Source organism: Alosa pseudoharengus, unplaced genomic scaffold, assembly GCF_046254945.1.
Source record: "Alosa pseudoharengus isolate Yale_2024_CS ecotype anadromous, Long Island Sound unplaced genomic scaffold, YU_APseudo_1.1 YU_APseudo_1.1_scf_19, whole genome shotgun sequence".
Taxonomy (NCBI): domain Eukaryota; kingdom Metazoa; phylum Chordata; class Actinopteri; order Clupeiformes; family Clupeidae; genus Alosa; species Alosa pseudoharengus.
The window spans coordinates 32,353,185-32,373,789 of record NW_027468657.1 but is presented as its reverse complement, the minus strand read 5'-3'; the positions used below and the strand labels follow the sequence as shown (position 1 = coordinate 32,373,789).

At 39.8% G+C, this 20,605-nt stretch overlaps 2 protein-coding genes across 7 annotated transcripts; both read right to left on the bottom strand.

Moving 5' to 3' along the window:
* Nucleotides 1–2,847: 2,847 nt before the first annotated feature.
* cnot7 (CCR4-NOT transcription complex, subunit 7) lies at nt 2,848–9,028 on the bottom strand. Of its 6 annotated transcripts, none has more exons than XM_076292423.1 (7): nt 8,324–9,028; nt 7,154–7,359; nt 6,868–7,061; nt 6,231–6,392; nt 5,760–5,904; nt 5,114–5,224; nt 2,848–4,873 (listed from the first exon to the last, which is right to left on the bottom strand). In XM_076292423.1, exons 2-7 carry the CDS (start codon nt 7,268–7,270, stop codon nt 4,742–4,744), a joined length of 861 nt encoding a protein of 286 aa, XP_076148538.1. In that variant the 5' UTR covers nt 7,271–7,359; nt 8,324–9,028; the 3' UTR covers nt 2,848–4,741. The 6 variants fall into 6 exon arrangements, with proteins under 6 accessions (XP_076148538.1, XP_076148539.1, XP_076148540.1 ...); XM_076292424.1 differs by having other exon boundaries at nt 7,154–8,407; nt 8,889–9,028; XM_076292425.1 differs by having other exon boundaries at nt 8,889–9,028.
* Nucleotides 9,029–9,650: 622 nt separating this feature from the next.
* mtmr7a (myotubularin related protein 7a) lies at nt 9,651–19,356 on the bottom strand. The gene is made up of 14 exons (XM_076293017.1): nt 19,339–19,356; nt 17,915–18,037; nt 17,528–17,690; nt 17,234–17,391; nt 16,759–16,887; nt 15,535–15,669; nt 13,924–14,056; nt 12,770–12,879; nt 12,509–12,634; nt 11,370–11,419; nt 10,690–10,890; nt 10,343–10,477; nt 10,115–10,241; nt 9,651–10,009 (listed from the first exon to the last, which is right to left on the bottom strand). The coding sequence occupies exons 1-14, from the start codon at nt 19,354–19,356 to the stop codon at nt 9,662–9,664; spliced, it is 1,956 nt and encodes a 651-aa protein (XP_076149132.1). The 3' UTR covers nt 9,651–9,661.
* Nucleotides 19,357–20,605: the final 1,249 nt, after the last annotated feature.

The following is a 20,605-nucleotide window of genomic DNA, read 5'->3' as shown; positions in this document are numbered from 1 at the left end:
TCTGAAAACCAGTTGTTTTCTGTCAGACAGTGCAGTAACACAAGTGTTCTGAATGCCTAGGACAGAGATATGTTAATGCATGTAGTTTTTAAGTCTGCTCTTTTGTTCAAGTACAAACTCTCAAAAGGGCCGGAAAGTTGTCTTAATGGTTTGTGAATGGAAAATGAATTGCCTAAAGATGGAGTGCTTGGTGACCTTGTTCAGTTCTTTGAACCAGGATTGGTCATGTGGTTCAGCTAATGCAAAAAAAAAAAAAAAAAACACCAGTTGCGATTACAAAAGCACAGTAGACCATTGGATTTGTTGTAATGGTCATGCCCTGCATATAATTCAAATGACTTCCTAGAGGTCCTAAGGCTGTCACTGTTCTCTTTAGCACCTCCTAGCTGTCATTACGGTGCATGTCAATTTACTAGGGCGGTATCAGAGGGGACAGACCAGTGCTCTTGACTTTTACATCCTTACAATGGGCAGGAAGGACAGGTTAAGACCATTTTGAATGTCTTACAAGATATTTATAAACTTGTGACTTTATGTACTGGCTGGAATGGATTTTTTTTAACAATGACAAGTGTGAACATGTTTATTTATTAATAAGGAAGAACAGGGTTGACATTGGTTATTGGAGAATTCCCCCCACATTTTCAATCTCTTAGTGATGTTTTACTCTCCGAATGTATGCATGAAAAGTATTTTGAAGCAAATCCGAATATTCCTAGGAGCTTAATTATTCCAGATTTAACATAAAAAAATTGGACAGTGGTTACCAATAGAACAACATACACCAAACACTTTGTGGCTTATTGGCGCAAAGAGGGGAAGCCTACATTGGTTTGCTAACTGTCATGCAATACCAAAAACAGATATACCTGGCTATAACCCTGTGAAACAATTTAAGGCTGTTAGTATATTCGTAACCATTCCACAAAGGCACTATCTGAAATTAAGCTTTCAGAGCTCCTTAGGATCAAGTTATCTGTGTTCAATTAATGTAATGAGTAACCAGGTTCCTCCACTGCAACTCCAGCATAAGTTGGCATATCACTAAATTTAATAATAAGTTGGTGCAATAGGCCTACCTTATGAAGCATAAGAGTATGTATCTGACACTTGTTTTGTACATTTCAGTATTTTTGTAATCAGGATGTTTACTCTGCCATGTCTGGTTAAATATAACATGCTTGATGAATAAAACAATTGAATACATGTGAATGCTTGATTCACCTGCTACAATCCCCTATAATTTTAACCCTGCTTTAAGGAATACAAATACTGTTTGACATGTTTGAAAACTCCACTGATTCTAAGTCAATGTAGTTTTGGGCCAAATGTATGGATTGTTTTCATAAATGTGCATTGTATGGTATTTGTTTGAACAATGTGCTTTGGTTACTATGAAAGGTCAAGCTTTGTTTCTGTATATGTAAGAAATACATTGTATCAGTTACAGATGTGTTGCTTGGAAATTCTTTTTAAATATGCTAATAGTGAATTATTTGGGTAACTTGCACTGAATATCTTAATCTTGAATAGACAAAAACCTTTGCATATATGATCAAGTAAACATCTGAAGTTTTGGTTAAGGGCTGGACTCTCATTTGGTTGAGTGAATATGACCCCAAGGCTAACTAGATTTGAACACTAAAGATTATTATATTATAAGACACTGCTGCTGTCTTCAATGATGCCTTTGTTGAGCCCACACCACTATGACTGGGTGATTTAAAATATATATATTTCCATCATAATATTGGCTTTATACCGCTTAGTTTACCAAAATGTATCTGCGCTACATACAAATGTCATTTATTTTTATTCTGTTCACATTGACGAAATTTACTACCTCACAGTAATGTATAGCTACAATAATTTCGGCTATCAAAGTTAATCCCAAACAGGTTTTTTGGTACCAGGGTTGGTAATACTGTGCAGTGGAGTCCCTCTTGATGAGGATCTCCTCATTCTTACTTTCTTCTTCTTCTATTGCTATTAACAGCCCCCTCAGTAAAAAAACCCAGTTCTTTCTAAAGCACATCTATACAGTACCAGTTTAATTAATGCCTAATGTGTATGTAAACAAAGCATTTGTCAGCAGCATAGTGGTTCCTGCAGAGATTTTGAGAAATTCCTGTCATCTGTGTATCCTTAAACTATAGTAGTATTCTCATCATGAGGCTAGATGTTATTTGTTATCCTGGAGAATTATATATGATCAATTCCACTTTTTAAATTTGGTGACCATGTTTACGATGCTATTTGGAAAACAACTGTAAAGAAATGACATGTTCGCATGTTCAAATGATGATGTTTCTATGACACAACGTCTTGGAATATCTGATATAAAATGTGATTTACTACTGTTATACAATATAAAGGATGTGCTAAAACTCTACCATTATGCAAATTTGATGTGATCATGATCAAAGACATAATATCTATTAATGCTGCTCTAGATCATCAAATATAGTCGTAGTTAGCACTTTTTGCTCTTTAATAGTCGATTCACATAATGCTTATTACTATTGCAAGAGCTTCCTTTTGATTGCATTGTTCACAACATTGCTTACTAATGAATGAATTTTCAAATATTATATATGGTATTACCCTTTCTATATTTTCTTTAGTTTTCAAAATGTATAATATTGCAACTTAATTCTTTCTGTCAACTATTTTTATTGTGAAAATTGCTGCCAATAATATGTCTTTTAAATGTCTGTCTCTGCTACTTATGTTCTCTATTAAACTTTATGCATAAAAGGTGCTACACAAATAAAGTGGTGTCCTATTGATGTCAGAATTTGTCTTTTCAAATGTATTCCACTCCACACAATGTGATAACAAACAATGTTTTCTAGCCTTTTCTTGTATTTCTATAAAACAAATGTCTACAAATACACATACAAAGTTTACATGCTCAGTTAATGTGTTAGAAAAAGAAACAAAGCTTTTATTTACAAAAGCTCTAAAAACTCACCCTTTATGTTGCATATCCTCGTTAAGATGAATCCTTTTAGACATAAATGAAGTCACCAAACTATCAGTAGCCTCACCTCAAACATTAAAAAAAAATGTGTGGAATCATCCATGGCTCTGCTTCTTGATATACGTGTCATGCCTGGAACACTGGATGCAAACATCCACTGAGACTAGAAACAGGGTTGCAGGAAACTAAAATAATAGATATCGATATGAACTATCATCACATTATGATTTTTCTAGCAAGATCCCAACTGCAACAATACACATGCAAGCTGATCTTCCAAGTCACATCAGAAAAAAACGTCCCAAAAAAGGTCAGGCTTTCAGGCTTGCGAGTTTCTGTACACCCTACTTCAAATCCATGGATGTTTACACTGATGCAGGAGGCATTCCAATCAATCAAAGAAACTGACCCAACGCCTCTGCTGTTCATGAACAAAAATACATCAAATTCAGATCATCCCTCACAGGAAGATAAAAGCTGTTAAGTGCTGAGGTCGCTGTTATCTGCCACACCTGGCAGCCAACAAATGATAAAGAGGCTGAGCCCATGCACAACTGAACACAAGTCACTCATGCCGTTAGAGAAACGTGGGCTACTGTTCAACACAGCATTTATTTCAACACCTGCAGCTCGTGCAGCAGTGCTACGGTAGGCAACACAGAGTTTTAAATAACAAACAAAAAAACGAGTCAGAGAAAGAAGAAAAAAAAACACTTAGCGCAGAGTTCAACAATCCGCAATGCAAGTAAAAAGGATTCCACTGATATTAGGTTGGCGGGATAAGATTACTTCTATGCATTATTTCTTCGATGAATAAAAGGCTTTGAGCTCTTCTTCTTACTAAAACACTACAAAAACCTTACATCAACTTTTCCTTAACATAAAAATGGACTATAGCTGTGAAAAAAATATCTTTTTTTTGTTTGTTTTTACTAATGGCAGTTAGGAATCACATCCCATACTGTAAAACTGGTGCACAGCCCATAGTAACCAGTAAAATCAGTGCCCCACCAGCCTGTCTTTGCTTCCTTTTCTGTATGAATGGAAGATCCGTCCATAAAATAGTCTATCAAATAAGAGAGCATGGACATAATCCTATCATCAGGGAAGAGCACAACAACATAAAGTAGTGTTATTCAGCTATCAAATGATTGACACAAATAATAAAATGTAATAAATTAAAATCTAAAAAAGGAAACAAAATGTAGCTGATATTAAGGCTGAGATCTGTTGGGGGAGAACATGAACTAGAACACTGTGTACCCTAGTCACTCCTTTGCTCTTCAACGAATAGCAGAACAAATGGTAAGAAAGAGAAGGCAACCAAGGGAAATCGTTCCTTGTAGCTTTTCATACAAGTCTGACGATAGCTTTAAAGTGCAAAATATTTACTTTTAAGAAAAATGTAACTAACAAAAGTATAAACTGGTGCTTATATGGTGCTCTGCATGTGAAGTTCAAATAAACCCATAAGCAATTTCAAGGAGCTTTCACAGAAAATAACATGAAATGCTTGATCATGGTTCCAGACAGTGTTTGCAGTGGGGTGGAGCAGGCACCGACTTTTCCTTGTCAATTCGTTTGTTGACCAACCTTGTAAATACAAGGTTCCGGGAAAAAAGCGTTGCCGTACTAAACCATACAATGCCTTCATCGGTGGAGATATTTCACGCTACCGTGGAGATATTTCACGAGGATCGGACAAGATGGAGGTGAGGTCCTGGGAAGAAGAGGAGGAGGTCCAAGAGGACAAGGAGGTCATGACTGCTGCTTATTGGCCTCCTCCTCATAGGCATTACCTGTGCCATTCTGGACATAGGATGAGCCTGATCCAAGCCCATACAGGTGACCACAGTACTTGCCGTCATCTATATGGTCCTCAAAAAACATCTGCGACATAAGAGAACGTGTACAATGGGTACAGCGGTCGTCATATGGAATCCACGAAATGCTAGTCAAGAAACCAGAAAGAGCTAGTTGAGATGTATACAAATGGGTGTAATTAAAACATCTACTGTATACACACTCTACACAACCTCAGTGTTTGCTTTTAGATATGAATACAATGCTACTCATAATTCCTAGTAAGAGTTGTTGTTGTCAGCTTTGGAGTCCATTGACAGCACATACCTCTCTCATTTTGAAGAAAGCCATTCCGGTCAGAAGTGAATCAGATCCCGCCTGATGCTGGGGTCCAATTCTCTCCAGCTCTAGCTGTTCCGCCACCTCCTGAAGGCCTCCCTGTCAATCATATTTACAGCTGTCAATCAAGCTCATAATGGTGCAGTATCAAAAACTATTAATGCTGTCAAAGAAACGCTGTTAAAACGGTAGCTTCCACACACATATTTTTAGACATTACAGAAAGGTATGTTGATAATGGTATTGATCCATTTAAAGTAAATACACACATTTAAAGTAAATAAAAATAGTTCAGGGTTCCCACTCTAAATCAAATGTAAAATTCCATGACTTTTCCCTGACAAAAAACCTGAATTTCCATGACTTACTATATAAAGAATGGTACAATATACCGACCAATGATTTCAGAGCAGCCACGTAGTGTTCAAGAATCTTTTACTTTTTTAGAGCGGGAGATGAATAAATGGGCATTGAATAAACAAAGTTGGCCTACTCAAGCAAACAGTAATGCCCTGATATTCTTTGCACCAAAAATGATAAAATTCCCTGACTTTCCATGTCTGGAATAGACTTTCCAAAATTCCATGATATTCCAGAAATTCCATGACCCGAGAGAACCCTGATAGTTTCATACCTTAAGATTTTTGCAGCTTTTCATGAGGTATTTTACATCATAGATGCTAGGGAAGAACAGACGAAGGATCTCAAAGAAGTCAGCCTCTTCTTCTGGCAGGTTGGAGTTGGACAAGATTTTGATTAGGTAACCAAAGTCATAACCACTGCAAAACACACAAGGGCAAAATAAAAACTTGACCTTACATAGAAGCAAATTCACGTAAAAAAAAAAAACATGCCTTCAAATGTATGTTTTTAGGGTATAGTTTTGTTCTAAAAATAAACACAAAATAGACTGACACAGCATTCCTAAACAGAACAAATAATATATTTGTAAAAAGGCATGGAGTCAGAGAATAACTAGATTATGTTTAGAGATTAGAGCATAATTAAGGTGGCAAAGTTTGTGAAATACTGAATTTTGGTGAAATGTTTGCTACTTCCTTGTAGGAACTGGGTCTATTTTGAGTGTTGGTGGAAGTTGGCTGACCTGTGGAATGACAGCCATTTCACGCCCTCACAGAGCACCACGCCAGATGTCATGAGCAGCTCTGCAAAGTACAGGGTCTCAATGCCCTCCTCCTCGTGCTTCTTAAACTGGATACCAGATGTAGTCAAAAGTTCTATGGAGTCCTGTGCATACATATCTTCTCTGCAATGACAAAAGCACAGTAGACGACTGAGCATTACAATGCAAGTTCAAACCAAGCTCTGAGTTGGACTCAGAGTTGGCTCTGAGTACACCCACCGACATCATGAAAACTGCCAAAAGGTGGGCATGGGATCAGTGGTGATGGGGTTACTCCATCTGAATCACATTGCAGTCATATTTAAAAACATAAATAAATAAAAGTATTCTACCTCTTTGACCATCACTTCCATGACGCAACGCATTTCTCAATAATCAGTGATACTGACCTTAAATGCATATGATAATTGTCTACACGATAATTGACTACAAACATCAAATTCCAGGGCTCTACTGCTAAATAGATATAAAATGTCTTTCAGATTGAAGCCATTAGTATGTAGAGGGAAAGTATGTATATTTGCTATTTATAGCTAAGCTAAGTGCTAAGTGGAGACCTTGACTTTTAGAGTGTGTCATATGAGAACATGGAACTTACGTGAGGTTGAACTTAAAGTTGAATTGCCATGTTGATGTTCCAGGAGGATATTCACCCTGCTCATTCATGAAGGTCAAACCCAACTGGATTATCTTAAGCAAGTCAACATTACAACGCAGGAGCTGATATTGGTAGTCTGCATTGCTCCGGAATTCTCCGATGGGCCTGGCGACAACTCCAGGGAATTCTGTATCCTTCAGAAACACAAAGAAAAACAAATGTTAGTCTCAGTTTGACACACCTACACACAGCTGTGAAAAAGGTGAAAGGGATTCCATCAACAAACCATAGCAACATAGTTGTATTTACGGATGACCTGCCGGATCCTCTTCAGTTCCTCATCCAGGTTGTAAGCCCAAACCTCGCATATTCTTTGGCTATGATCCACAGTAGCTGCAGGCATAGTGCAACTTAGATGCCAAGCATCAGAAGCAGAGCGCAAATCTTTGACGAAACCTTCATGGGACTGGTACCCTGATCCTCCCTAATATGCTGAAAAGGGACGGACGAACCATGTCAACACAAGAGCATCAAAAGTGATTCCAGAGAAAGCATCTTAAGTGATCAAGAGATGACAACAGAACAGCATTTGGAGATGACTCATCTACCTGCAGGCTAATAATAATTATGTAATAAAGGTTTGTGCAAGCAAGTCCCCCACCTACATTTTCAAGTAACTTGACAAGCACATGTGCCACCCAAACATTGCTGTTTTTCTTTGATGGTCTAAACTCTTCACAATGCATGGGGTTGCTTAGGAATGTATTTAATGCACAAACACAATTGTGTAAAGAAATTCTCCTATGGTTTCATCCGCACATAGGGCAATATGCATGCACACAAGTCCACATATGGCCCCATCAGGCTGACTCCTGACATAGCATGGCAAGATGACTCAATTCACCACCACACCTACTTAACGGTTTGTGTATTGATGGTACAATGGTTCTTGACTCACATTGTTCTCTCAAACTCAAAATGACAAAGGATCATCTTTGGAACACTACCCCCAGGCAATTCAATAACGCATGTCAAGAAACCACAACATGGATACACATCTATGCAGATCCAGTTTGAAGAAACAGAGAGCAGAGTTTTGCTGGTGTGGTTAGGCCTACTGGTCTACACTCAGCAAATCTGATTCTGATCTGAAATTTTATTCTAGGACATAATCTCTGAAGTATAGCCTTGTCAGACAACGTGTGTGCAACACAGCAGACGCAAATACCCCTGTCAAAGCTTATTTCGTAACAGCTTAGGTCAGGATGGTCTGTAGACTCAAGAAGAAGGGTTAAAACACATAATTTCCTGCCCAATAGTGCTGTTCTATTAAACATCGCCAAGCAAATGGAGATCATACCAACCCAGCCAATGCTGTTGCTTTTGTCACCAAGGCAGTGCATCAAAATCAAATGTCTTAACCAGAGAGGAGTGAAAACAATTATTGTAGACTTACTTGAGATGCTTTGACGTAGGTTTTGCGCTATAGAAAGATGAGGACCTCAACAAACCCTAGCTGCCACCAGACGTTAGGTATTGTCTCAAGAAAAAAAAGTAATTTCAGCGTCACGTCACTGCTTGACTTGCTAGACCGTAACACATGCTAACAACGTGAAACAACCACAGTGGCATATCTCGTTGTTTATTGTTTGGACGGAGAGACACTTTTTGGTAACCAGAAATGGAAAAAGTGTTTTGTCCTAGGACAGGCTTCATTCGAAACAACTACCGTTGGGCTAGCTAACCAGGTTAACGCGTAAAGTTAACGCAGACGTCGGTTAGGCATCGGTCATATCTGTTGAGGTCAGTGGTTGTTTGTAGATAATGTCAGTTTGTAAAAATACAGGCCATGCACTGCTGTAACTTGGTCTTTTGCCTATTACCGATCCAGCAAGAATGCAAACTTTATTTGAGAAAATTACTTGCTGGTAAGGGCTAAGTAGCTAATTAGCTAGCTAGCCAGCCATGAATTCGTCCTGTCCTGAGGCGAATTTTATTCTGGCCAGCCGGGCAGAACTTACCTTTTCTCAAACAAGGTAGTGCACGTTACACCTAAACTAACTTTGCAATAAACGAATATTCTTAACGTTATGTTTAATCATAGGAATCGTCTTCTGGAATAACCATGGAATAACTCATAGCAATAACTACAGAGACGCCACCTCTGACTTACTGCGCAAGTCCATGACGTCATCATATGAATAACCTTTGAACCACATCTACATAAGAAAATAATGGAAGTGTAAAATGGGATTTTTTCCTGATGATGCACCATCAATATTAACTCTAGTATTGCGTAGATTAATTTAATTTTATATAGACATTTGCGTTTTCTAATAATATTAGGTCTAATAGTAAGCTGTAGTGGGTCTGAAGAGCTACTGGCGAGGCAACTTCAGTTGCATGCCTGTTTTAATGTAAATTGATCGAGGCATCATTTGTGTTTTCTCTTTAGCAAGGAGAAAATGTGGCAGAAAGAGAAGAGAAAGTGCAAACCGAGGAGGTGAGAGCACTATATCTATTCCTAAAATCTATTAAGCGTGATGCAAAAACAAACAAACAAATGACTTGATTCACAGAATTTTGTTTGCATATCATTTAATTGTGGAACATGCACTGGTCAGTGTGCAGAACATTTTACATGAGAAACCTTCAATTAACATTACCAACACAGTTCACAATGATTTAATTACTATACCTTGAAATAATATAAACAATTCAAATGGCCCGTTACTGTGCTGGCCATTGAAAATGATTGCAGAAATACACCACGCCAACCATTCATACAGTGGATTTAGGCAACAGAATAAATTGCTTCAGCCAAATCTGGGTTCTTGATGATGTCCTCACTTGGTAGTGACTCGCTGCCACTGGACAATCGGCAGTTTAGGTCACCCACCCCTGACTCCTGGTCACTGCTGCCAGACAGGTCCAGATCAGACCCTTTGTTGGTGTTCCTGGGCCGGACCAACAGTGCGCCATCTGACCCCCTCTGCTGACCAAAGCTGATGAGAGGAAGTGCACGCATGCTGCCACACAAGTGATCTAGGTCTAGGTCCGACTGAGCCCAGATGTCTGTGCTGCTCACAACTGAATGCCTCTTCATGGAAGTGCCTCGCTCCTTCTCCAACTTTGCAATTTTCTACAGAGAGGTGACCAGCATAAATGAACCATTTATCACCAAACATACTGTATACCATACTTCAAATAAACACATAGAAATGGCTGGTGGGAATCTTCTGCCAACCTGTCCATGGAGAATCAGCTCTTCTTCCAATTGTTGGGATTCCTCTCTTATGGCCATCAGGCAATCAAGCACAGACTGGCGTGGGTGAACTCCCTTATCAAAGCGATTGTACAAGCCCCTCCAGAACCTACAGGAAACAAACAAACAGGAATAAATATGTCACTGGCCTGTACAGATAGTCCAACAGAAAACAGGTATGACCAAGCTGGAGTACATGCTCATACATACTTGAAGCAGTAGGGGGCAGTATTTGGCCACAGAACTCCCTGAGACTGGCTGCGGTCTGGCCTGTAGAGGGGATTCATGAATTCGGACTTGTTCTCCCAGAGGTAAGGCCAAACGGAGTGAGTCTTCTGCTGAATTCTACACAAACAAAATTACAGTTACAATACAAACAACAGCAAAAGGAGATTTTTCAAATGTTAATTGATGATAATAATATGATAATTATTCCCAGACTGGCCAACTTCTGTTTTTTGTTTGGGAGGGCTGGCAATTTGGGGGTCTGTTTTCTCTGACCTCAGTGTATGCTAGTATGAGAGTTTGGTCAAGGACAAGATACCACCACTACTCACCTTTCATCTTTTCTCTCCTTCTGGCTGTTGCAGATGAAGTTACCATAGTTACAGGCGTAGATGTGATGATGAAGAGAGATGAGGAACCTCTCGTTGTACTCAAAGGCACAGGGGAACTGCTCCATCAGCTGCCACACCACCTCCAGGAACTGGTCAATGACTGGTGCAACTTCTTTGGGATCACCATTGATGTGACTACATCTGTATTGAGAAAAAAACACAGTGAGACTAACATAAGGGCTAATAGTTGTATTCATTACTCATGCCTTAACATTAGAGTAGGCTTTTTGCTATAATGTTAATAGGGTTATTATTATGCATCTGGCTGTGAAGTCAGGGAGAGGAAAACTAGATATGGATTGATGGTGGCCAGCTTACCAAATCATTTGCAATGCACTGGAATTTGAGAAAGACCATTATGCAAGCAATGTCCTTTTCTTCTAAATGGTGTGTGTGTGCGTGTGTGGTATTTTTTTCATGTGGGAGATTTGCTGTTACTAACACTCACTTAACCCACATTTGTCAGTGGCAGCAGTGTAAGGCACTATGGGGCACAAATGCTGACGCAGCCCAGCCATGTCCAACAATCTGTAATTGCCCTGCAGCAGTCTGTCATGGCGGCTTTTCTGTGTGTAATGTGCACAAAACGCTTAAATGTATGGTTTATATTGTGTGCTTACCTGTGGGAAAATTTGTGTCCAAAAGAGACCCAGTCTTTTTCAATCAGCACCTGCATGCAAAAAACTCAGGTCACCTCAGGTACATTTTAATACAGGCAGGGTGAATGGGGTCTCTTTTAAATGAAACCCAGATTCCTTTGACATTGAAAGACAGGAAATGTAATACTTCAAGATCCAGAATTCCGAGACAGTCCTAATCTGTACCGTGAGGTACCTTAAACTATTTCACCTCATTTGTAGTTCACTGTTCTAGGAAGCCAAAAGATGATTCTAAAAAGTGGGTCTTGCTCCAGCAATAATGCTCTCCAGTGGAGATGCCTCTTGGCAAAGGTCCAGCCAGACAGACTAAATCCTTATGATCAAAGCAGCAAGCCCCATAAGAACAGCAAGGAGCCACTCCTGATATACTCCAGGCCACCACTGTCAATTACACTTGTTCCTTAATTGGACAGTTGGTCAAAATTGTGTGTTTTTGCTGAATAGTAGAAACGATTATCAAATGGCATGTGCTTATATAATAGTTAAGCACTACATTTTTGTACACCTATAACAGCTAAGGAAATCAAAGTCGATGGATTATCTGAGGGATTCCATTTTGAGAACAGCTCATCAGGGAACATCAAAGTGTTTGAGGGTGGACAAAACTTTACAGAACTTTGAGCTTTATGAGTCTGTTATCCTAAGATTGTTATGAGTCTGATGATGTTTTCCTTTAACTTCCAGCATAAGGCCTTAAGACACCACAGATTTAAAAGCTATTTCCACACTTGCACTTTTCACACTAACCCTTTGCATCCACAGAAATGCATACAACAGAGTGTGTTAAGTGTGTAAACACAAACAAGATGGAGACTTGCCCCTTGGCTGCATCATGTTGTGTCATCCCAAACCACATGAAATGTGCGAGTATGAAAATGCCTATCCTGAGACCTGCATTTCCATCATCTCTCAGTACATCGGGTTTGCACCAAGCTCCGCAAAATACTCCACAAACTTCTGGGCCCCTTTAAATACTTCGGCATCTTATATGTGTGATCAGAACGGGATCATTTTGAAATACCTCAGGTATTGTGTAACAGCACTATAACACAGGAAATACAAAGGAATGGTGCAACAGACAGATCAACATGAAATTGTACCATGAATCCTTTCAGTGTCCTATAGAAGGGGTCTAGAAGGACACTGGCCACAGAGCACACTTGAGCTGTCCTGTCCCAACCATCCGAACAGTGGACCAGGACACTTACACCTTCCACTGCCACGGCCTGAAACACACACACACACACACACACACATGCATGCATATAGTTAAAAATAAAAAGAGATGAGACCACCCTTGCAGCACACTTAATTCATAGGCAAAATTAATAAGCAATCTAAATGCTAGTTTAAACTCTTACCTTGGCTATGAAGACACCAGCAAGCAGGATAGCTTTAATGTGTTTCAACCACCCCGAATTCTCAAGGCCCAAGAGAAAATCCGCAATGGAAGGAGATTGAAGCTCAGACACTGTGGAACAAATCAGCTCATCTCAGCTTATCTCAAAAGTAATATTTGGTACTGGTCCAGGCAACATTATTATAAAGAAGTGGCCATCTCTTAAAAAATAGAAAGTCTGAGGGGGAGAGAGAGAGAGAGAAGAATGGCAAGAATATTTAGATGATATAAGTGGAAATTCTACCATTTTCCTTAAGTCATTTTAAAGTTAATATACAGTACTGTAACCCTCCCTAAAAGTGGGCAAACTAAATACAACTGTGACAGTATAGTTTGTCTAATAAGGCTGTGAAATGAATGCCACTGACTGCCATAGACTCTGCAGAATGATACCTGTCTTTATCAGTGTGCCTGCTTGCAGCAGCCCAGTTTACAGGTGAACGGGTTCAGTCAACCCTGGGTCTCTGAGCATTTAGCTCCGGTTAATGTCTCAGGGCCTATTGTTCCTGGAAGAACAGGGAAATAGGGCCCCATATGAAATGAGAGAATGCCACTGCCATTTCTCCCTCTGCGGGATAAGAACTCCCCAGTGCCGATATGGGGCAAGAAGTTATCACAGCTACAGCCACTATTATTTTTTCAAATGTTCAATCACATCCTTCTCACGCCCTCCGCCTCTCTTTAGCAGGCAAGGGTACTGAAATGTCCAGTCTACTAAACAAACATAGTCCAGAAATGAGAGCCAGATGGATTCAAAGTCTCCCCCAACTGTACCCCCCGGTTTTACCAAGAAAGGCTCCTATGGTACAAATTTGCTCCTGGTTGTGGAGAGTACGGTGTAATGAATGAAAGCCATAGGTGGTCCACTGTCACGGTATCCTGATCTTACAACAAAGAGGATTATGGGAATTCTTTGGAGGGATTGAAAGAAAACTACCATAAACTGGATTGGACTAGTCCAGTGGTGGTCAGACTCAGGAAAGAAATATGCAAGTGCTGCCAAAGACGTCTGAGAGCTCTTTCTAAAGTCATAATGACAGAATTTTCGTCTCTGGATAACACATAATGAAGAAACATATCAGCTTAAATAAGTGGTAATGTGTTAAATATGAATACCTTCCAGTAGCTTTTGCTGACTGTTTCGCATCACATGGATGTTCTCGATACCCATGAACTGAAACCTGATGTTAGCATAGTTGTCCTCATTCTCATAGCCTTTTCCTGCTGCCCGGTTTGCCATTGCATTCAACTGGAAATACAGTGTTGAATTATTGATTCAGCTTTTTATGCATTTTCTCACACACTGCAGCACCCACATGATGTGCCAAACCTCCTACCAATGTATTTCATGCTAGTTTTCCGCTAACAGTGAATTACAATAGTCCAGCTTGGAGATAACCATGGCCTGTACAAGAAGTAGTGTGGAATCTTGTGTCAGATAAGGTCTGATCTTCCTAATGTTGTAAAGGATAAACCGACATGATTTTGAAATTGAGGCTACATGCTCAGAGAAGTTAAGTCGGTCATCAATTATGTTTCCCAGGTTACGTGCTGATCTGGTTGGGGTCAGTGAAGATGAGTGAAGCTGGATGTTAATCTGTTGAGGAATAGCTGTTGGAAACACCAAAAGCTCAGCTACCTGCTTGTGTAGTAAGATCGTTACAACTGGTCTTTAATCAGCCATGTAACTAATCTCTACACTGGCTCCCTATAGTGGCCTGAATAAAATGTAAATATCTTACTTTGGCCTATAAGACACTGACAGGATCTGCTCCCTGCTATCTTAATTCAATTATCAAAATATATATCCCCAACCGCCCACTGCAGTCTTCTGATGAGCGTCTGTTAATAAATGCTACATGTAGGTCAAATTCAAGACTCATTTCCTCAGTGGTTCCTTGTTGGTGGAATGAGTTGCCCAGTGCTCTTCGTTCCTGTGATAGTTTTGGGTCTTTCAAGAGGGGTCTAAAGGCATATCTGTTCAACATGCACTTAGTTTATTAAACTTTTCTTATGTGTTATGGTTTTATATTATAGTATTTATTTAATTATTTCAGTATAGTATTTCATTAGGTTATTTGATTGAATTGACATTGTTGTTTATTATTAGCCTGGACATTCCAGACCTTGGTAATCTAGAAAGATTAAAGGTCTGGCCACGAATAATGTAATGGCCCAACTCGAGGGGCGGCACCAAGTGTGCATTCGAAAATCTCACTGCACACAATTGGATAACACAATACGGCCAATGTTTACTGACTGATTCTGGATAACACTAAGACTGTCATCTGTTTAGCTCGCCTCTGGCCCGTCTATATCAGATACACCAATGTGATTGACTCCCCGCGATAACACTGGCAAAAGTAATGTGCATTATTACTCAATTCAAATTGTGCTCTTGCAAGAACTCTCTTGGCGTGTCCAAGGTTGTTTATCATTGCTATTCTCGTTAACGTAGTTTTACTAACTTTGTAAATTATTTACTGTTAAATTTAACTTTGTATTGTTGTAATTTGTATGTCGCTTTGGACAAAAGCGTCTGCTAAATACCATAACCATAGCCATAGTTCCTACCTTTCACTCAAATAAATGATCAAAAATGGGTAAAAAGCCCTATACTTGTTTGTCCACACCATTGTATTTCATTTGTATAGTCATTTTATTTTCAATAACAGGTGTGGGAGAGGAGAGATTCTTGAGATTTGCTTCATGGCTAAGGGAGATTACCTTTGGTCTTGTGTCCACCACGTACATGAACTGGCTGCCAGGGTTGGACTTCATGATGGCCTCCAGCATCTGCTCATCCTCCAGGCAGCGGGCACTGAAGCCCGACAGCGGCTGGCTACTGCGGCAGAGGGCAGCCTGGTGAGACAGTCAAAACATTACTATTAGTGTATTGTTAGAGGACAGTTACAGTACCCACAACACTACATGATGAACTTCTAAACTGGCTCTATATTTAGTTACCAATAAATCTATGTCATGGAAAAAATACGGAATGTAAAATTCCTAGCCAGAACTAAAACAGAAACAATGAATAAATAAACCTGAATAAATAAACCTAAAAAAAAGTTTTATTTCCATTATGGACCCCACCGGTCATAAATACAGACACTCCTAACAAACCCCTGAACACACTGCGTTCTTTGCAAACTGGGCTTCGCTTCATGGGAATATGACCTTGGTCACATATAACAAAGTAACGAGCGTGATATGACAAAAAATAAAATCTGGTCAGATAGCATATACTGTATGCATTAGGCATTTTGTGCAGGCCAAGACTGAAGTGGGTCACGCCACCCAGGGTTGTCTGTGGGGTCAAACGCATATATTGGGTATATTCTACTGGTCTGTGTCAGGGCGCAAAGAAAACACTGGAGGACTGAGGGGGGCCAAGGGGCCTCAGCTTGTGAAGAGAAAACTGTGCCAGAGACCATCCCACGCGGGGCTGGATGCCTCGAGGAGCCTGACCTCGCATTCACTCTGTCCAGTCCACTAAGTCAACTCTCACTGAGGCCCAGGGCATTATCCTTTGGTCAATTTGGCCACTGGGAATCAAAGCATGGTGGCCAAAAATCATTTTGACATATTATCAAGACACAAAGCCCCAGGAGAGTGTTTAAAATGAGGAGTCTTGCACAGCACTACAAGCACTAGAGGACGCAGAAGTCGTAGCATGGCACATACGCATTAAAGAGGGTGTACATATTTTGCTGTGACACTTGTAACACTTCCTTATCATGCTTTGTAATATCATCATGTGCTGTACTGTGTCTGTGGAGACTCTTCTGTCAATGTCTGTTTGACCTATCCTTGTTCAGGAATCTAACCCTTTTATCATTCCCAATTCCTCAGAAGGACTGGAATAATCTCTGCAGACTTGTCAGATTTTCCAAATACTCGGGAAGTCCCTGTAAGGAGGGACGCTGTGGACACTGCAGTTCAACTCACATGGGTTTCTTTGCAGTAGTAGGAAAGCGTGGGAAAACGACCTCTGCTTCGAAACTTTGAGCTCCCAACGATAACTGGTAGGGTGGCTGATTTGGGCACATAGAGGTCAGCTGGATAAGTTTCACACACCTGAAAATAAAAGAGAGGAGGTCATGAGGTTGCCAAAACACACAGAATACACTTACTACAGCATTAGGGCTGACCCACGTATAAGAATGTATTCATGTGGACAGGAACATCTTTATGAAGTCCTAGTTGGACTTGCTGCATTAGATTATACTTTCCTAATAAGGACCTCTTCAATATGCTTTACCTGCATGATTTGTTGCAGCCTTGCAATAACTAGTTTAACAACACCACTAGATAAGATGACTAAATGAGATACACACTCTATTAGGTTCCTGTACCTCCCTGTCAAACCTACAAAAGTGTTACTAACTAAGCCATAAAGCTTGGTACACAAACATGTACTAACTCTGTAATCTTGATTAGTGGAGGTGGTTTGCCATAGTTGATTAGGAATTTCCATTCGATGGTAATCAGCTTTGGCATTTATAAAGTTCCACTTGCAGGTGCTTTCATCTTTGTCTGACTTGGGGTTGTAGGAGAAACAGTAGAGGTCTTCATATCGCTCTGTTAAACAGGAACATTCACAGAAATGACAGCGTTGTTAAACACATCACCAAGCATTGAGGAAAACTGAGTGGCATATACAAGTCATAATACTTGACCATACTAAAAAACACATATCTGACCAAACTGGGGTCACCTGGTTGAGAGAGGCGTAAGAGGGACATGTGCACTTCATGGCAGTCTGTCTCCTGGGGGATGATGAGCTGAAGGACCTGAAAGTTCTTGCAGTGAACCCGTAGTGGGTGACCACTGTCCATGGGGGGCTGCCTCTCCACCAGACACACTAAACTGTGCAAGATCTACAAATGCCATGCAGATCATGGAAGAGGTCAGATCAACACAGAGGTGGTATGAATTGAATATCACATTTGAAAATATACCTTCCGGTGTGTCCATGCAGATTTATGTAAACTTGTCTTGCACGTCTAACAATATAATTTCCAACAAGAACAAATCAGCTAGAGATGCAGCTATGTGTTATAAGTACATCTTGAACAACAGAAATGTACATCCTGCTACTCACCCATGTTTCTTTACGAAGCCCTGATGCATCCTCAGTAAGAACACTGTGTGTTCCTGTCAACTGCAATGTACCAGATAAAGGTTTCCTGCAAAACGCTTTGTCCGCAAGAAAAATGTTAAAGATCTGAAATACAAAACAATATGACATTAAGTAATTATAGTAATTAAAATGTAACAACGGCAATATTATTACAAACCCAGACAAATAGCATGCAGAATACTGATGTTAAAACATATGTGTGGAGTAGATAGACAACTAGAGATGCCAAAGGCCATGGCTGCATATCGCTCACTTCAGCCAGGCCCGCATGAGTCATATGTTGAAATATGAATAGCTGATTTCAGAGTCAGTCCCAGGCATTATCATTCTAATATGTCATGACTGCAAAGCCAACTAGCTTAAATAATAATAATAATAATAAACTATATCTTTGCACCCCAGCATTCCTAGTTTTTGAGAGGAGAGCCATTCAAATAATTTTCATTAGACTGGATGATCACTCATTGCTTAGGCCACTAGCCCAACAATTCCAAACCACTAATGCTGTTCATAGGTTTGGCAGAGCAGGCTAGAATTGGACTGCCATGTTATTGTAATAAAAGTTTCCTCCAACAGTGTCATGTGACATTTGTGTGATGTAAAACTATCAAAATAATGAATGGACACATTAATACCTTCTAGTGACCGACAAACTGCATTACAGGCATCTTCCTCAATACTGCATAAATACATACCATTCCTTGTACAATTAAATAACACTGAATGAAAAAGAGGAGGCAAATCCATGTTATGGAGATTGTTCTTAAAAGAGAGTACTTATTAACAACAGACATGACTACATGGCCTATAAACATGTTGATGAGGAACGGCTCCAGATGATGGTTTAGCTCCACTCCTCAACCGCTTTGCAGTAGCTGATGATTTCTTCACTGAGACAGCTTTGTCAGGCTACATCAGTCAATAGGCGTATATAGTTCGCACTAATAAATGCATATAAATAACTGCTGTTAAAATACTAGGCCCTGAATAAAAGTAAACGTAAAATGTTGGAATTGCGAAGATCAACGTAGCAGCCCAAATGTAACACTCCCGGCGCCAACACCCCATTTCTGCATGTAGCCTAATATGCTACAACTGTTGGATAACGGTAGCCTTTAACGTTAATCATTAAGACTTTAACTGTCAGAGAACGACTATGCCCTGTCAAGGTTTGCTTTCCGTTTTCCATTCTTCGTTATAAATAAACACACAGCCGCACTAACGCTTTTGGCTAAATGTGGAGAGACTGTACCTCCTCTATTTGCATCAGAATAAAGGTGATAGGCTCCTAAAGGACAGTGCATGTAGCCTACAACATATATTTCATTCAGGGAAGTTGCACTTAAAGCCAGGTTATGATTTGTCATTTGTAGTAGCCTCGTTACCTTTGGCATGTGTTCCATCACTGACCAATTTTTCTGAAGGTGCAGGCTACAATGAAAAAATTAACTAGAAACACTACAAAGAAACAATATTGTCCAAAGTAAATTATACATTTAATAAAACGTCATGTTTCTCAAAAATATTAGGAAATCACAAAGAAAATGCAGGATCTGTTTATATCAGGTGTTGCGGACATGGATCCTCCCTACTTCTGATGGTGAATCATCCTCATCCTTTGGATGCGGCTAGTTGTATTTCCTTGGTCCTAATGCCAGTCGTGTTTCGTGCTAGCCTGGCGAGCCAGACCCACATTATAATGTAGGGTCTGGGCACTCACCGTTCGCAGTGCTCAGTCTGAGGGTCGGGATAATCAGTTGTTTTTCAAATTCCCTCTGCACGCAATAGGACGCAATAGGATATTTGTTTTCAAGTAGCAGGGAATTCAAGCCAAACCGTTGCAACTCTGCCATCAATCATTATGTTAAGCCCAACAAACGACTCTATACACGATTTCAATGCCAGATTTAGTTTCGATTTCTAGAGCTCACAAGTCAACGGAGAGTTGCTAGACTAACCCTGGCAGCAAATGTAATTTGCCGCTAGGGGCGCGTCTAGATTTCTAAGCTAGTTTCGTGCCATTGGGACCATTCGTCCTCGAATTGACACTTTAAGCGGAGATGGGCTATCACGGCAGGGATTCATTGTACACTCTCTTGAGGTTATGAATTATCCATTGTTACTGTCCACAAGTATAACAGACCTTTATTTCCATACATCATGTCGAACTTTCCGTGAGTTTAAGATAAACTATTCTCCCATATCCCCAACTATCAGTAGCCTAGACTATCTCACATTTTCTATAAAATTAAATAAAAATTAAATAAAATAGTAGGTTATTGTTTGCTATCAGTTTCAGAATGCAATAAAATTAACATTTATATATGTCAGTGCATGTTGGCCTAACATAGGCCTAATAGAAACAACAATCTTCTAATAGGCCTACAGGCCTATACTGATATCGGAAAATAACCACTGTATTTACCCTGCAGAAATGCAAAGTAAGAATGTTTAAATTAATAAATGATAAAGGAGGAACTGTTAGAGGAAGAAACTTCCTTTTATTTGCACCATTATCATAAAGAGCAAAAAAGTTTGAAGCTATATTGCAATCCCTTAGCTAATACAAAATGAAATCTCAGGGGTATGACAGTAGGCTAGGTCTGAGGCACAGTGATGACTAATTGCCTTAACTGATCTTTAACATCAGCC

What these genes read in the sequence shown, in the direction of transcription:
- cnot7 (XM_076292422.1), bottom strand. Translation starts at nt 7,270, where the DNA reads ATGCCTGCAGCTACTGTGGATCATAGCCAAAGAATATGCGAGGTTTGG. An exon ending in AACTTTAAGTTCAACCTCAC is followed by an intron (nt 6,393 to 6,867) that starts GTAAGTTCCATG and finishes TTGTCATTGCAG; the next exon opens with AGAAGATATGTATGCACAGG. An exon ending in AAAGCTGCAAAAATCTTAAG is followed by an intron (nt 5,225 to 5,759) that starts GTATGAAACTAT and finishes TATGATTGACAG; the next exon opens with GGAGGCCTTCAGGAGGTGGC.
- mtmr7a (XM_076293017.1), bottom strand. An exon ending in TCAGCAAAAGCTACTGGAAG is followed by an intron (nt 12,880 to 13,923) that starts GTATTCATATTT and finishes TTTGTTCCACAG; the next exon opens with TGTCTGAGCTTCAATCTCCT. An exon ending in AAGGAGAGAAAAGATGAAAG is followed by an intron (nt 10,478 to 10,689) that starts GTGAGTAGTGGT and finishes TTGTTTGTGTAG; the next exon opens with AATTCAGCAGAAGACTCACT.